We start from the raw sequence: 18768 nt of genomic DNA, 5'->3' as shown, positions 1-18768 counted from the left end.
TTGTTTGGTTTTTGTTTTGTTGTTGTTATTTTCATAACACTTGACACAGTTCAAGCAAAATATTTTCCTTTTACCTTTTCAAACTTGAGTTTAACAGGTTTGGGATTTGTTGCTGTTACAGCTTCAGCAATTTCTTGACCAATCTTAAAAGACTGCTCCTTTGTGGCTCCTTTCAAGAGTACAAACATGCTACAAGAAATCAGACATAGGAAGTGAGTGCCAATCTATTCAACACAGCTCCTGAAAATTATAAGCTATAGTTTCCTGGTAGCAAGGCAGGGATGTTATCATGAGTTGTAATCCCTTTCTTCAATAAAAACTATAAAAGCCAAAGGGCTGATGAATGCTGTGACTATCTGATGAGGCAGGGAATGGACTGCTCCCAGGCACTGCAAAACTGGAGCTCCCAGGAAAGAACTGTAAAGAGCTCTGGTACGTCTTTTTCTCCCCACTATGGCAGCAGCAGGATTTTACTTCCCTTCTCCAACATTTTTTTTTAATGAAACCACTATAAATTCAGTATCTTTGAAATGTCAAGCCTTTTATCAGATCTGGCTGAAATCAGTCACTGGATTCGTAAGTTATTAAGAAAGGACAACCAGACAAGCTTTGTTCCCCAATGGCTAAAAAATTATCCAAGTGTAGAACAGAGATGGATATGCCTAGAGCATGGCTATTATTTAGATGAAAGACTGACTGGGAAAATGTATGTCAGGCAGCCTAATAATATCTTTGTAGCTCTGGTGGCTGCTTTTGAGTTATATCCACTTCTGAAGCTTAAAACAGTGCCTTCCTAAGGGTGCAATGCCCAATGTGTTATATATACTTCATTTTTCAAAATAAAAATGGCATCAGAAACAGCCACAAAAATAATAATTTGGTAAATTAGATTTATATTAACTTAAAATTGAAAAGATATTAGCCCCACTCTTTCTGTTCCACATAATTTTCAAAAGAAAGGAAACCTTTAAAGTGCTTAAAGAAACCTGATCAAATTCAGTATTATTCTCATAGCATACTCTGCAAGGCATTAAGCAACATCCAAAAAAGATCCACATATCCTTTACAGCATCATGTATTTGCCTTGTTCATACAAAAGCAAAATCTATCTATGAAGAACTATTATGATTTTAAAACATTTTAAGAAGCAGACCATTAATTACCTGTCTGTATCACCATATACAACGTGAGCACCCCATTTTTTCGTATCATTCACCAGTTTAATGGCACGCTCCAATGTTTCTCTGGCTTTGTGGACAATGCTGTCTCCAATCTGCAAAGTTAGATTGAAAATCTTTATTCTACTGCTAAACCAAATACTAGCTCTTGGTAAACACAGTCTAACCATGCTTGATCTCATTATGAAAAATCACTGTATTGAGATCATATATTTTATTTCATGGTTTAAATGCATATAATAAATATATTTTAACTTACCCCAAAATAACAAGAACTAGAAGAAAAATGATCAAAAATTATTAAGTATTAAATAAAGAAAAAATTGTTTTAAACTTCTTTGGAAATATTAAAAATCTATGGAGCAAGACAAGACTGCTCAGGATCATTTTCTGTACTTTTGGAATTCTGCCGATTCCTATGGAAACTAAGAAAAAGCTACAACATTTTGTTTATTTCCACTATTAGAATCCCAGTTTGCTGATTTTCAGTACTACAAATAAAAGCAGCTTTTCTGAAGGTATTTAGTTTGTTTCAAAAAATAGCATTATGTTTCTGACTAGCGTCTTTCCAACATTTTTATACATTTTTACCTGCAACCCTTACCTCAGTGCATGGCATTCTTCCAGAAAAATTAGCAGCAGTATAGCCAAAAGTAAAATTAGCTATGTATTTAAGACCCAACTGACGAGCTTCAAGCATTCGAGTCACAGCCTTGTCATGCTTATAAGCCTTCATTGACTGTTTCACCATTATCCTGGTCTTCAAGATTTCTTCTAGCATCCTTGGCAGCACACCCTTTCTTACAGAAGGCTGCCATAAAGGGAACAAAGGAAAACATGGTGTTAGAAAGCCCAACATAAACAGTTAAGAGTAAAATCCAACCCCTGAACTGTTAGTTAACCACTGATAGGAAGACAAATTAACTAGCAAAATTCCCTAACCACCAACAATTTGGCTTTTGCCACAAATACTACAAGGAATCTAGAATACAAGCAAAGCTCCTAAGGACAGAACAAATAGCTTTTTGTTCTTCATATTCATCAGCCCTGCTGATGCAATGTTTAGATAACCTTATCAACTAAAATGGGCCTTCAGTATTTAGCTGTTAATTCTCAAAGTATTAAATGCTGAAGAAACATTATCTTTTAAAAATCCTGCAAATATTCTTTATTTGAAATTTTTGTTTTATTTGTTTAAATACAGGTATGCTGGAGATTGCCTAATTATTTTAACAGCTCCAGGTCATATTTATTACACATCAGCCAGCAGGACACATTACAAAATGAGAACAATAGAAACCAAGTCAGGGAGTTTCATTTCCCAAATGATTACCCTTTTTTTAAGAAAGCATTCTGCTATACAGGCAGAAGAAAAAGAGAATTGTTACACACAGATAATTACTGTTTGATCCCCAAATTGCACAAGTAAAATACAATTTAATTATAGATGAAATAAGCCTTCAGTATAAAGGAAAGCATAAAGACATTTTACTTGCTGAAATGCCAGAAGTTCAGCACTTTGACAAATATCAAAAACATTGTGAAATGAGAGAATGAACCTCCCCTCTCTGTCTGCTCTTAACGTAGCAAAATATAAACTACAATATCAATTTGATCTTAAGTCAGCCAACAGGCAGTGAAAATGCTGTCACAGAGCACTAGTATCATTACCTTGACAAAAGCTACTCCACTGGGTGACACTGTGATATCGTGTCTAATCTGGTAGAGTAAGTCAGGAGGTACTCTCAGAGATGTACAGCCAAATTTGAATGCATCATACCTAATAAAGAGAAAATTTAAATATGAAGACAATTCATTCATTTACAGACTAATCAAGTAAAAATATCAGCTCACATTAAAATGCTAATAACGTCAGCAAGGACAGAATAATCTCAGGTATAAACAAACATAACATAATTACAAATTTCTTAGCTACATACAGAAGGTTCTAGGAACAAAGTAGTAATAAATAGCTAAATTCCAATGCATGCATAATTTATCAATTTTGCTCTGTGTTATGAATTATTACCAAACAGTGAGTTAGTGGAGGCATGTACTCAATACTGTAATCCCCTATGGAAACCATGCATGTTTATCAAGTACCACACTGCACTTACTTTGCTCCTACAAATTCAGAATTTCATATCAGAAACTTGAAAACCTGATGGTGACACCTAGCAATTATTGCAGACATCTTTCCATTCTTCAAAATATTGTTTTATAGAGGTAATTAGAACGAGCAGAGAAATTTTTTTCCAATTAACAGAATAACTGTTAAGCTCAATAAAAGATGCTACAAAGAATAACTCAATTGTACCTTTTAATTTTTAGCAATTAGAACCAGAGCGAACTAGAAGTGATACAGGAATAACCATAATTCATTAAGGAATAACCCCAACCTAGTTTTGAAGACAGATGGTGGATTTATAATGATTTTAATTTATTCTGAAGCAGTATTAAAAGCTAGCATCACCACAATAATCTAAGAGGTGTACATACACACGTGCATAGAGCTGCTTCCAAGGGTTTTTAAGAGAACAGAGTCTAATTCTATATTTAATTAAAAATAAATATTGATGTATATATGTATGTATATACACCCATGCACACACTCACACTGTAGATTTTTGTTATCTGTATTGTGTAACAGAAAATGGCGCTATTCATACATGCCCATTGTTTCCAATGGCAACCAGGGGTTCTCAGTACCTTAGAAAAGACACTCTACGTGTCTACTGAATCAAAGTTTGTGAGAAAAGAGTAACAACTTACTTTCCTAAGTTTTCAACGTGTCCCAGGCAGGTAGAATAACAGTAGTTGTATGCTATGACAATGGAAGGATATAAGGACTGGAAATCCAAGACTAGAACAGCATTGCTGTAGAAGCGGGATTCTGGCTCCATGATCAGGGGAACACATTGTGGGGCTTTCATCTGAGCTCGCTGCTGGACACTGGGAGTCACAGCAATGTAGTTCATTGGCTTTGCAATGCGCAGCATCACAGACTCCACACGGTACTGCAGAACAGTTTGGATATAACCATTATAATTTCAAAAGGGCAGAACAAACATGTATTAACTACTGCAAACACACACTTAGATTTCCTGAATTTGAACTAGTAGTTTAAATAACTGCTTTTCCAAAATAAATAGCCACGCTCTTAACGTATATTTCAATTGTATTTTATATCACTAGATCATCTTCAGTTCCCTTCCATCCCTAACCATTCTATGATTCTGCACTTTGTATTACATATAGTGGAACTTTTCCATGTGTCTCCTCTTTGTTTAGACCTAATAACTGAAAATCAAGTACTTTTTATATACGGAAAAAATAAACATCCAATAGGCTTCAGCAATATATGTAGATGGCCATGCTACTGTCAGTGAATGAACATTTGCTAAACTGTAGTACTGTTAGACTTGCAGATCACTGAAGAAAACAAAGTATAATATGCAGTAAATGCACTGGGTATCGTGCTTTCTCCCTGATACCACAAGTAGAACACAAGGAAACATAATACAACAAGCACCCTGTTCAAGACATCACAAAATGCCATATGTGTAGCTAGCAACAAGAGAAAAAAATCCCAACCCTATTATTTTGTGTATTACTCAATGCTTTACTAAAAGCTTTATACAAGCACAAATGGGCAGGCATGCGCTGTGTCCATTCACAATAAAAACCAAAACAGCTGAAAACTACATACATGGGTGGCAAGAGACTGAAAATCCCAAAATATCAAAGAACAATTCTACATAATCGTAAATTCCTGTGCTTTGTAAGCAACCAAATCACTATTGAAGACCATCTGCCTGACACACTATGTATTCAATCATTGTACTGAATGGGTTAGATATAATTTCTTTAACCTTGAAGTTATAAATGAACTTACAGAACCAGCAGCTTTAACAAGACCCTGTACCTTAAAAACAGGTTGGGGTTTGATGTGTATTTAGGGAGCAACATAAACTGCCAGCCACTGCTGCTTTGCACTAACTGCACACTAATTTGTGCCCAGTGACGAACATGGATATGTGACAAGATAGTCAGGGACTGGTTCCAGCAAGAGACAGATTTTGGGTTTTTCCCCTAGTTTTCATAGCATCATGGAATTTAGGTTGGAAAAGACCTCTAAGATCACCAAATCCAACTGTTAACCCAGTGCCGCCAAGCACCACATCTACACATCTCTTAACTCCAGGGGCAGTGACCCTGGACAGCCTGTTCCAATGCCTGACCATCCTCTTAGAAAAGAAATTTTTTTAATATCCAATTTAAATCAGCCATGGAACAAATTTCCTCTTGTCCTATTGCTCCTTACTTAGGAGACTCACCCAACTCACTACAGCCTCCTTTCAGGGAGTAGAGAGCAATAAGGTCACAGTGCCATTTTTGTGATCTAGAAAGTTTCAATGGAAACAGAACATATGTGCACAGAAGGCAAGAGAAAAGAACAGTCAGGATAGAAAATGCAGCATGCTTCTGTTGCTCACTCCCACTCACAGACATCTGAGAAAATGACAGGCAGAACAGTCTTTGTGGGCTGCAATCATGACAGTTTAAGCATATCTATATTGGCAGTATGCCAGTCCCACACTCCCTGTCCCTAACTGTGCATTTCTCTTCCTTTGCTCCAACAGTGGTATTTTCTGATAATATGGTAAACCAGATCGGGGAGCTAAACTGTCAAATACCTACTGAACACTGTCACGGTTCTGCTGATGGTGACAGCCAGCCTGCTCCCCTTTTCCCCCAAATATAGGGTCATTACCAGAAGACCAACAAGAACCTGCTCTGAGTCAAGAGACGACACAGGCAACTGCAGTCTAAGAAAAAAAGGTGGCAAAAGTTTTTTAATAGGATTGAATTGTTAAGAAAACTGCATATCTGGCTGGCTTATGATAAGAGAAGAGCTGTAACACATGACAGAGTAGCTGACTCTCATTTCAGGTGCTGTTCAGGCCTCACACGTAGCCATGAAAGCAGTTCAGTTAGCCTAGTCACTCACAATCGGAGCAAGGAAAGCTTTTGGTATTACTGGAGACTGCTGGGCTCCCAAAGTGCTCATCTTGCTCTGTTCTGCTCCCTTTTCCCTCTGATGCTGGTATCAAAATAACAGAACCACAAACATCTTGCATGACACGTATTTAATAAAGCCAGAGCCCCTCTTATTGTAAAATCTCACCCAGAGGTCTGCTGCACCAGAGATGTAACTTAGAACATACTCAATGCTGCTTTGTCTGCCCTGAAAAAAAAACACTAATCTCATCTTTCTAAAACACGATTAATTATTTTTTCTTAATGTTTTAGAAAGCACTGATTTTCAGTCTCATCTAAGTGTGAACAATACCAACTTGAAGGGAGAACTTAGTACTCCTGAAGGCAGTAGAAAAGATTCAGTGGTGTGACTACATTTGGGGAACTCTATTTTTAACAGCTATTTTTAAACTTTGAGATTAGGCAATTCAAAAGCATCAATAATAGATTGAACAGTATTCTTTATATTTCAATTTTGTGTTAATTCATGTTATGAGCCTTCTGTGACCCTATGAAAATACACATATGGACTGAGAAGATACCGAAGAACTAGAACATTTTGTAAAAATTGTTTTGGTTTTGTGAAGTAGAAGGAGAACAAAGTCTTACCTGGGAGCCTCTTGTCAATACATGTAGGAACTGAATGCCAAAAACTCTTGCCATTTCACTTGTTCTGTCAATCAAATCCAGTTTTTCTAACAACAGGAGATTCCCACGAACCCGGCTAACATAATGATCAACCATTTTCCATCTGTGAGAGTGAACACATCATTATAAACAATCAGAAGAGTGCTGCTCTTTCTACTAAGACAAATGTATTTTTACGGAAACTCGCAACAAACCAGTAAATAAAATTTTAGTCTAGAACTTTTTCATATAGCTCTTTCAAAAGTGTGGCATATACATAAATCTACATATTCTAAAGATATACACAGATTGTGTTACAGTAAGCTACTGTTAAGGCAACTCGCAATGACATACTATATATCCTGTTCTCCTCACTGCCCCAGACACTACTACCTCCTCCTCTCTTTACAAGTTTTTAAATTGACCGGACCTTTGTGGAAACATCCTTCTGTATTAAGAATGCCTATCACAGCTGAACATAAATTCATAATTTCAGTATAAACCACATTTCCACTTAGTTGAAATATTCAACTTTTACAGAAATTTTATGTATGTCACAAACAACGTGCCGTGCAGATCAGTAGTCAAGTTTCACGAATTGTTCATATCACACAATACTAAACTGCTTCAAGAAGCGTGAAGCTGAATTTTAAAGCAGCTATAGCTACTGTCTTAACATCTTTTGTGCTGTTTTGTGATACTTTTAAGCCTAGCTTGCAAAGCTTGCATGACATGCACTTCTGCAGTGAAACAGAAGCCTCGCAGTTCAATAAAAGCCCTTCTGATTAATAGTATATACAAAATAAAACAAAGACATTACAGAACTTCAAATTAGTACATCTCTTCAGGTATGTTGAGCATGTAACTGAAAACATTTTGTTCTAATATTGAGGGCATAACTATACAACATCCAAGTAAACAAGCTTATGTTGCTGCTGTAGTGCCTGAGTTAAATTGATTATTTCTTCCTATGGTGACTTTACCTTACACCTATATCCAATATTAAGAATTTGCCCTTAAAAGCAGCAAACAAAATGGACTAATAGATCATTACCTGTAGACATCTGCCTTATTGTCAAACCAATCAGACAAAACTCGGAACGTAAATAAAGGAAAACGATGATGAAGAACATGAAAGCCCACATTTTCAAATGTGTAATTTGTTAGATTCACCTAGAAAAACACAGTAGACATGTCAAGATGCATGATGGCTTTCATAATCAAAAAATCTCTACTTTTCAAAAACTGCAAGAACTAAATCTATTAACTTTTTATTAGCATTTTATTTAAAAAGCTAGTATTTATTCTTATGAATCTCTAACTGTTTACAAGTCAGGAAAAAGCATCCCTTATCAATTAGAAGAAAAGCATATGCAAAATTAAGCAGTTCATAAAGGTAAGGTCTGAACTTGGTCAGAACAAGATTCATAAAGACTGGGCAATTTGAGTATTAAATAGAAAGTTAAAAATGGAACAAAAAAAAAAACAAAAAAAAGAAAATCTGACAGCTTAAAATATGTTCAAGTACTTAATGTAGTAAAAAGCACAATACTAGACAATTTCCTAACACAAGTAAGTTGTTCTCAAAACCTACAAATCAGTGAAAAGGAGTATCATTAAGAAACATCACTGAAAAATAAGGGCTTCAGTACTTTACAGTTTAGAGATACACAAAACCCATTCTCACAAACTGGAAAACAACTACACGACTCTATTTGAGAAGGTGTATAAAGAAAAAAATCTAGAAGTTACACAAGTTACATAAAACTTTCAACAGAGTCTGCAATAATTAAAAACCCCAGTAAGTCAAAACATTAACTTTTTAAAAAATCTACCTCATGTCTCATCATCCTCCAAATATTCAAGACAATTCGCCCAACAATATTTATTTCACTCATTGTATCTGCTCCGTATTCATCCAGCTCGGTGGCAAATCTGTTCTCTTTGTTTTCATCTAAAGACATTGAAGGAGACTATAGTTAGACAAGTCATATGACAGTCAAGACCAGATCAAGCCATCCATCTTCCAAATTTGTGCTTTCTAGAAAAATAAGAATTAATAAAGATTACTGCGGAATCCACAAAATTATTTATTTACCAGTTATCCACACAGTCTCTAATTAAAACTCCCCCAGGCTTTTCTGCTCTTGCCCTTTGCAGAGAACTCCTACTTCAGTTTCACTGAAATAGTATTCAAGGCAATATATTCTCCATAGTGAATATACTGGTTATGCAATACTGAATGTAACTTGAGAGTCAGCTGCACATGCAGTAGTGCACAACATAAAAAATACATACTTTTTAAAAAGTGATTTCTGCCCTAAGAAGTTATAACTCAAGGCTTTACTTGGAATGATCTTGCACAGCCTGAACCAAGTCAGGGGAGAGAAAATTCAGTCTCTTTCATAAAAGCAAACTCACTGCAGTGGGAGCAGGTAGGCATGAGTTCTGGATAGTATAGGGAGAAGGAAATAGGAAGGAACTGATGCAGAACCAGAAGCAGCATCTAAATCTTTCTGTCAGACAGCAGTGACTCTTTTGCTATCCTTGATTTTTGTCATGCTTTGGAATACAACAGCACAAGAAGACAAATGGTATACATTTCTTTAAACTATCTTTTTTTCAGCCATTTTAAGTCTCCAGTATCAGTGTTCTTTCCAGAGTTTACACAGATGTTTTTTAAAATGTACCACACAGACTAAAATCCATTATGAAAACACACTGATTCTCAGTCTTATTTCTTATTAGTTTAATGGGAGAGAAATCACTTCAAGGCAATTTCCCCACAATTCTAAATCCATACCCATTTTTTAACTGCTGGTTGCCTTGTATTCTGCCACCACTCATTTATCAGGTACAGCACAGCCTGTACAGTACCCTGCTAATAAGAAGCAGAACATTTTGGACAGAGAGTGCAGAAGTGTGGATACACACTGCTTTACAATAATGATCAGAACTGAACAATTAGACCCTCAGACAGCTGTGAAGCACATTTACCCTTGATGACATGTAAAAATTGCCTGAAACGCTGCAGAACTGCTATGAAACAACATAATACAGACTAATTTTGCATGCTGATCTTCAAATGTGTGCCAGATCAATTAAAATATGGTTAAGGAAACATATTTGTCATTTACTGACCTTATCAGTAAACCACTGATCCTTGATCAAATTTAGCACACCTTTTGTACACTTCATCAAAACGTACACTATCTTTTTAACCTCCTTATTGTTTCAGGTTTTTAAGGAGGAAAACCAGCAATTTCTCTTTCCATATTTGGATGGAAAAAATGCCCCACCAAGTAGAAACATTTTTTCTTCTGCTTTTCTTCATTTCCACATGTTGGATCTCCTGTGAAAATGAGGAACTTGTATTTCTTCCCCCTCCATATATTTTTTTTTAATTGGAAGCAGAAACTATCAGTTAGTTCTACTTTCTGCAGCATCATTCCATTTCTCTTTTGACTTGTTTAGGAGATTTCCTAGATTAAGTTTGCTTCATGTCTTGCTGGTAAAAAACAGGTAGCAGAGTATACTGTGATCACAAGAGAGACCCACTGCCTGATGAACTCTGCCTGTGATGAGCACCACTATATTACAAAAACCTCCACTACTTTACAACTGGTGTGGGAAATTTATCACCAGAACCATGTAAGCCTCTTTAGGAACTATGCTGGTAAGAAGCAGAACAGGACATTCCTCCTATCCTTCAAGTGTCTAAGAAATGAAAAGAAGTCTTGTCTCATCCTCTCTTACCCACTCCCTAACTTTGAGCTGTGATGCAAAGGAAGAAACAGGAAGTCATGGTGCACACACAAAAAATGCCACCACACACAGTCACAGCATGCACTTCTCTTGTGATGTGTCCTACGACTTATGAAGGTAAATGGCAGAGGCAGCACCAGAGAGAAGCCCAACTTTCTTTTTGTTAAGTTGAAATCACAGGAAAGGAAAAGTCCCTTCCATCTTTATTTCAATAGGAGAAAAGAGAAGCATACTTCTTGAAGAAGCACTTCCTGTTCTGAAAATACAGCATGTGAAGAAGAGAGGGAAATATGAAACTCAGCTTTCTGTTACAATTCTGTCAAAAAAAAAATCACCTTAAAATAACACCAGTTCTTAGAAACATTTTAAGTGTTATGTATTCCACTTCTGAGTGCACATCTACCAGCTGGCACAGGAACATTGGCCGTACAAACACCAGTGCTGTGCAGATCGTGCCTGTGCTCTGCATGCCCACTTGAACTTCATGCACAAAAATGTTATGGGGTACAATCCTGATTTCCTTCAGTAGAACTGAACCCATGTTGTGTGGGATTTCATAGTTGTAGGGAAGGAAACCTGACTGTGAAATACATGGGGATATGATACTACCATTAGGAACCATACAATTCCCTTTCTCCTTTGTGGACCCTTTCATGTGTATCCTGAAATCAGTAACTTGAGGAAGAGCTCATGTCAGGAAGATGGGTACTGTTAACAGCTTTGCTGCTCTAATTGTTTGGTTCTGCATCAGCTACAGCGCAGACAGAGCTGTCCTCCAAGACATGAATTGTGACTCAGCCTTTGACAACAGTAGAGGCATATGTCCCATTCTGAAGAGATTGTTCAGCCATACTTTTACAGCAGAGCAGTAAATCTTTGTGATCTTTGAAGGTTTTAGGAAACCTTTGACTCACTTACTGTTCCTCTTACTGTAGACATTGCAAATCTTCAGATGTAATGGGTCAAAAATTTTTCTGAACATCCTTTAGTACCTCTGAATACTCTACCCAGAGGCATTATTTTGCAACTAGTGTAGCATCTCAATTTGAGCCATCAGGGAAATTGAATAACAAGGTTCAGGCAATCCATTATTATTCCTGAAGAATAAATTTGAGAGCTTTGTGCTGAAGAAAGAAACTTACAAGCACTGATGACCTATTCATATTTAAACTATCATGTGATCCTGTTTTCATAAATAAAGCATTTAAAAATTTGCCAAAGTTCAATTGCCAATGATTTTCAGTTGAAGATACACGTTTTTTTCTCGTGTTTTCTTGTCTCTAGGAGGACTCTATAACTCATTTATTTTCCAAACAGGTCACAAGAGTAGAATGCATCAAGAGTATACAAACGTTCAAACCTCAAGGAAGGAATGTGTGAACACAGTGCTTCTAAAACACTCTCTGGCCAGGCACACAGGACAGTCATATAAAAGATGATTCCTCTGCTGGGTATGCTCAAAGATTCAAGCAGCCCAGTATCATGTTCTGTCACATACCCAAAGGCAGATAGTTCAAGATGGGGGAAACAGTTACTGATACTCTCTCTATTACTCTTCCAGCTTCTAGTCATTTGCAGCTTCCTAGGCCAGACATTATTTTCACATATCATAGATCCCAATGGATTTTTCTTGCAAGAATTTATCTCCTTCTAAAGCAATGTACACTTTAAGCATTTATACTATCTTGTGACAAGATACACAAGAGTTCAGCAATGCTGTGATTAAAAATCAACTTCTATTCTGTAGCTGCCACTTGCTAGCTTCACTTGATTTCTGGTTCTTGCACTGGAAAATACCACGAAAACCCAATCTCTATTTCCCTTTACATCCCTCAATATTTCTTAGGCTTTTACCTCTCTTACACCATTTTGTCTCATCTGGAATCCCAAATTACTAAATTTCTAGACACATTGGGATTATCCATCTCATCTTTACCAGTTCCCCTATAACCACTTTGATTGGGGGTGGAGGGAATAAGGTTATGAGAAGGCTACAACCTCAGTATTTGAGGTACAAGCACACCACAGATTTTTACATTTACATTCACATTCATTGCTTTTATCTTCCTTGCTCCATAATTCCTAACATTCCCTTTTGCAACCATTACAAAGCAACAGGCTCAAGTTTTTAATAGACAATCACAGTAATGGACTCCTTATTTCACAGTGATTTAATTTCTGTACAGGTCTTTGGCAAGAGCCCTGGCAAAACCAGCTTTTTCAACTGTTTTGATTTTTAAAATCTCCCTCATCCACATCACCTTGATGACCGTAAAGAGCTACAGCAAATTTTTGAGACAGTTTTTCATTTAACAAAGTCATCCTGACTCTTTTCAGGTGCAACAAGATATTTATTTGGCTGTTCACTAACTCCATTCTTCAGAATGATGGCTTCTATTTATTGGTTAAGTACAGACACCAGGCCTACCATTCTCATCCAAGTTTTCTTGCCAGTCTAAATAGATTTTTTTTTCCAAATGCTGGAGGGGCCATCATGCACTTGGACCCAATAAAATTTGCCCAAAGTACAAGAATGGTCATTGAAAGTGAGGATTTTATTACAAAGCTGCTGTCCAGGACAATTGCTGCTCAGGAGTAGTTTTATGTTCTTGTACTCCAGCCAGAAAAACCACAAATTATGATTATGGTAGGTCCTCTTAATGACTGGAGCCAAGGAAAGCAAAAGAAGGTTTGGTGGCAGGAGAACCTCCAAGAACTGAAAACGTAACACAACTACAGAATGTAAGTCCAGGTTCATGAATACAGGACACACACAGAAGTGGAATACGTCAGGAATTTGAAAATTCAGAAAACACCAGGATCTCATTGGTATTTCTATTTTTTGGGTGAGTGTGTGTGTTTGATTACACAGGAGCACGAACAAAAGAAAAAGGTCTATCTGAATAAATACTCTGCATTTATTTTTAGAATTTGTTCACAGATTTTAGCTTGCTCCTACTGGAACTGAACTGAAGCCCTAAACAAGTAACTTACCAGGCACACGAGAAATCATCTGGCATAAATCAACATTCAGTGCTGCAGCCCTCTGTAAGAGATAACCCCAGGAATGCATCTGGACTTCATAGCCTAGCAAAATGTCTGGGTCGTATCTAGAGAGGTAGGGGGAAAAGAAAAAAAATGAGCTTCATATAATTTACAAAAATATTTTCCACGAACAAAGTATAAACAGGATTGCATTCAAATTATGTTGAGTTTAAAAAAGACGCAGTCACAATCGGTTTCTATGAAAGCAGCATCTGGACTAGGAGACAATATTTAAAACAGGCAATCTCTTGGGATTTTTGCTAACATTCAATGGCAAAAATATTTAGAAAGAATATTTTTACTGGAATAATTTTTTAACATACTTCTGTTATTTCAGTCTATATAAATAAAGAACAAAACTGAGGTCTCTATAGGTTTTATTGGTGGCATCAAGATGTATCAAATATAAATCAAAACGTAGCTACTGGCACAAGACAGATATGCAGTGAAATACAGCCATGCCTAGGTAACAGAATTTGCCAGTAGATTAACTGGAATGTTTACAGATAATACCATGTTATGCATACTGCAGTGTAACTTTGAGTAGTCAGAGGGAACTTCAGGTCCTAAATGATGGCTCTTTTTTGGGAGTTACAATTTGTAGTTGAGTGAGAGTTGTGTAAACTGAAACATAGAGAAAAGCAACTGTATTTACCAGTTCTCTTTAAATACCTCTTTATTTAAGGTAACTTTTTTTCCTAGAAGATACACAAGAAACTCATTTTATGCTGTATCTCCTTCCAGCTGGAAAATCTGACTGGCACAAGTATGACAAAAAGAAAAGTCAGAATTGGCTTCTGACACAATCACTTTCAATCGGGCTCAGAGCAGAGCTCACCAGACAGAAGGACAAATAATGTGGTTTTAAAGACAAAGTACAGGTAGGTGGTAACTCAGAGGAGTCAGCATCACCTAACATTTGAGCAGGTACTATTAAAACCAGAAGTCATGATCTGGTGACTTGCTCAGTAGCTAAGAATGATTTTGTTGGGCTGGGCAGAAAGAGACCGGACAAAGTGAGACATCTGTTATTTTTATAGCAAAAAAAGAAAGGAAGCCTCAGGATGAATAGCTACTTTTTGGTTAAACTAAATGATCTTTAGCATATTTTCCAAGCTCAATGAATCTGTGATTCTTTCAATGTAGCTAAAGGGTTTTGAGTTCCAGTAGGCAGCATTCAATACAACTGAATGACATCAGGGCAGCTGCCAGGAAATAGAGGATGGATGACAGAGTGAGGATCCTATACCACAGTCTATGCCCAACCCTACAACAGGATGCAGGCTTGTGAACCTTAGTTTATGGAGACAGTAGGCAAAGACCTCAGATTAGGAACAGGAACTCTGTACTCCTTGCATCCATAAAGACATAAAAAAATTACAAACAGTTCCTGATTGTTGAATACAGAACACCCTTCCCCTGAATACTGAGTTAGTTGCATCATAGACATTACAAATGAAGCCTCAGACTTAATCAGGAAAATGTCTTCCTTGCTTATGTGTCCTAGCCAAAGGCAATGACAACTCACTTTGAAGATACTAATTACGCTGAGAATACCTCCAAAAAAGGGTTTCTCCACACTTTTGCCGTGGACACTAATATTCTGTTAAAAAATAGTTTATTGTTAGTTTTTAGTTATTGTTGTCTATTACAATTTGGGCTTTTACACCTGCTAGAAGTTGCAAAAATCCCCTTTATCACCTACTTCTACTTGTGAGGTGTTCTAATTGTTTTGATACAATTTTTGCAGGCGATTCTAAAGTAAGTTTTTGATTTCTAGCATTCTACAGAAAGTAAAACAGCAAGTACTTTGAATTTGGGTAATATTTTGCCATCTGCTGTTCATGGCAAAAGAATAATTATTAGGTTTTAGAAGCAGAAATGATCACCAGGATTGGAAGTAGTAAATTTACTCAATATGGAAACCTATACTACCAATGGTGCAACCCCAAAGCTACTTGGAATGATTTATGGACAAATGACTTAAGCTAGCCTGCAGTTCATTCCAGCAGTGGAATCAGCGTCAAAAAGAGTTATGACTGCTTGCTGCTCTGCACAACACACAATGATTGTGAAATGATGTTCCAAAATTATTAATAGCTCCATTTCAGCTTTGAAAAAAAAAGAATTGATGCCAGGTTTTATACAGGCATAGAATAAACATTATAAAAATTAGAATATTTTCAAATTACAGTAATTTCATGATTATAAGCCACACTGATTCTAAGCGCACTTCTGGGTGTCAGCATCTTTTCGTTCTTTGTCCATATATAAGCCGCACTTGATTATAAGCCACACATTACAATACAGAGTGTGATAAAAGGTATCTATTCTATCACCATCTGTTGAGGGTGGGGACAGTGATGCTTATCTCCACGGGAGACATTCTGCTAACGGGCCATCCATTGAAACCAGGCAGGGTATTGTTCTTTATCTTTTCACAACTTATCCTTCCTCCAGGGAGTCATTTTCTGCTAATGGCCCATTGAGTCCCACTGTGTGACTGATAAAATTACTTCAGCCCATTGGAAGTTGCTCCAGTCAGGGGGAAGAGCCCAACATTTCTTACCAAGATAAAAACAGAGGTTTTGGGACACTAAGGGAGCCCCTTTCTCCACTGGACTCCAGAGGAAAACCGGATTTCTCCACATCACCACTGGACCTCTGGAGGGAAACTGCACCTTGTACAGGAGCACTGCTTCAACTGAATCACATCTGTCACTGCAAGGGGACTGCAACCACCATTGAATGGGACTGCTACCAACACCCTGCCTGACAGGGTGTCAGGTTGTACTCTGACTTTGTCAGGGTTTGGAGTTTGTTTTTTTGTAGTACTGTATCTCTATTTTAATTTCCATAGAAAAGAACTGTTATTCCTAATTCCCTTATCTTTGCCTGAAAGCCCCTTGATTATAATAATTTGGAGGGAGGGGGTTTACATTCTCCATTTCAAAGAGAAGCTCCTGCCTCTCTCAGCAGACACTTGTCCTCCAAACTAAAACAGCAACTTTTCATTCTTTGTCCATATATAAGCTGCACCTGATTATAAGCCACACTTTGGGTTCGGACCAAAATTTTAGTCAAAATGGTGTCGTTTATAATCGTGAAATTACTGTAATTCTTGAAACTAAACTATCCTAGCCCTAGCATTTTGCAAAACAGTACTGATTAATTAAAATGAGGGAAGTAGTCATTCATTATCATATTTGAAAACTGGCATCACATTATTCAGAATAGCAAATACTTGTAGATTTTACACAGGACAAGGCATTATGCAGACGGATTCCATGACAGATGCAAATGTGAATCAGAAACTCGTGAAGAACTGCTTAAGTGGTACATAAAACAATATTCATTATGCCAGAAATTTGCTTTCTCTTATAAGCCTGTTCTGAACAGAAACAGCAAGTTGGTGAAGTTTGTCCTTCACTAACTGATGAAAGACAGTTGCTTTGGGTTTTAACTTGCCCAAACAGGGCATTACCTTTCTCACTTCCTACTTAAAAAAATTTAGTGGGCTATTACATTACTACTGCAACTGCATACCTTTCACTGGTTCTGGAGGCAATCTTCCCACTACCTTTTAACCTAATGAACAAAATGACCTCTGTAATCCATCTGCATATAATCTCAAGAACTGTTTCTCTAGTATCCTTCAGATGCGAAGGTGTTTTTATAGGACAAGACATAAAAGCACTTCAGTTAATGATGTTTTCAGACACATGATTATTCTTATATAAATAAATTGTATCTACCTTAAGTATCATATATTTTAACACAGTTTTATGTAAATCCACATGCAGATTGGAAAGTTTATCAATCAAAACATTTTTTTAAAAAAGCAGTGTGCTAGTTTTTAACTGAGTCTTGCTTGTCCAGGCCATTAGGGATCACCTATAATTGCACATTACTGAGTTATAGGCTATCACTTTACAGCACATTACTTTGCTTTTCCATCCCAACAAGACACCACCCATGTATTAACGGGAGCGTCTAATTTCAGCTAATTTTGGCATCTCAGGTTTTCCAAACTGGTCTCTATTGTCATTGAACAAAATGGCCTCTTTGGGTGAACCATTTTTTGTATTTTAGCCACGTCTTGCAGATCAAGATTCTGTTCTGTTTAACTTTCCTGGTGATACGGACAGCTAATTAGAGACTGACAGTGAAGTACAGATGTTTAAGTTTCAGTCACATGACTTATACAAAGCTATCTAAATGGAAAATCAAGGTAGAGTAGCTAGTAAATAGTGAGATCAAATTTTTCTGTAAATTCACCTGTTTAAAACTTGAATCCAAGTGGCATCCTGCTAAAAGCATGAAAACCAATAAAAGTACTACTGGCAACTGAGTTACTCGGATACTGCAGTAAATTACACATGTATGTATTTTCGATGTGTATCTGTATGTATTCACAAGTGTATCTCTGAAGGAAAAAACAAAGTAACATAAAACAGAAGAACTCCTTTAGAACTCTGAACTCCTGCACTACATATGCATAAGTTCTACCTTATGCAACAGGTCTAAGAGACCTATCAATTTTTTGCACCTAGTAAGAGACACTGTTTCTTGCTGACGAATTATGTCCCCAATTTATGCAGCAGAAATGCCCTCTCCTGCAGCCTAATTTCTTGTACCAGCGGTACCAATGAACCAGTGTGATACTTGCTGAGATCTCCTGTGGTATTCTATCTGCTATTAGAGGAGAAGAGATGTCTGGAGCTAAAAGACTACGTTACTCCACACGGGAAAACGAACAGGCAAACCCAAAGTTTAGCTGATGTCAGCTTAGCTAAAGTGTGCCTCTCACTTTCTCCTTTTCATGTGGTGCCACAGACTACAGGTTGTGAGATAAGAGGACATGTTTTTTATTTGTATTTCATCCTCCTATCTCACAATTTGAACAGTATACTATGAAACTGGTCTTCATCAGTTCAAGCTGTTTTATGAGAAGAAATTGTAACAATACCAGCTGTTACACCTGCAAGAAACCAGTAAATTGTAATAGTGGTATTTGAAAGTTGATGGCTAGGAGTAACACGCCAGGAGTAAGAGGTGTGCTTGCCAACATATGTTCTTTTGTTAAAAGGATGGGCCCTGATACTGCTTTGCA

General features: G+C 37.0%; 1 protein-coding gene across 1 annotated transcript in view; it reads right to left on the bottom strand.

The window, feature by feature from the left end:
- The window catches only part of REV3L (REV3 like, DNA directed polymerase zeta catalytic subunit), a 119569-nt gene that overhangs the window by 8887 nt on the left and 91914 nt on the right, over positions 1–18768 (bottom strand). The window contains exons 19-27 of the mRNA XM_033056731.1: positions 13605–13720; positions 8681–8799; positions 7900–8018; positions 6828–6969; positions 3951–4195; positions 2850–2958; positions 1783–1989; positions 1164–1273; positions 75–189 (exon numbers count right to left, since the gene is read on the bottom strand). Coding sequence (XP_032912622.1) covers positions 75–189; positions 1164–1273; positions 1783–1989; positions 2850–2958; positions 3951–4195; positions 6828–6969; positions 7900–8018; positions 8681–8799; positions 13605–13720 — 1282 coding nt within the window. The remainder of the gene's footprint in view (positions 1–74; positions 190–1163; positions 1274–1782; positions 1990–2849; positions 2959–3950; positions 4196–6827; positions 6970–7899; positions 8019–8680; positions 8800–13604; positions 13721–18768) is intronic.

The sequence above is a fragment of the Catharus ustulatus genome, chromosome 3 (assembly GCF_009819885.2).
Source record: "Catharus ustulatus isolate bCatUst1 chromosome 3, bCatUst1.pri.v2, whole genome shotgun sequence".
Lineage (NCBI taxonomy): Eukaryota > Metazoa > Chordata > Aves > Passeriformes > Turdidae > Catharus > Catharus ustulatus.
The sequence above is the reverse complement of the archived record's forward strand: the minus strand, read 5'-3'. Positions and strand labels throughout refer to the sequence as shown.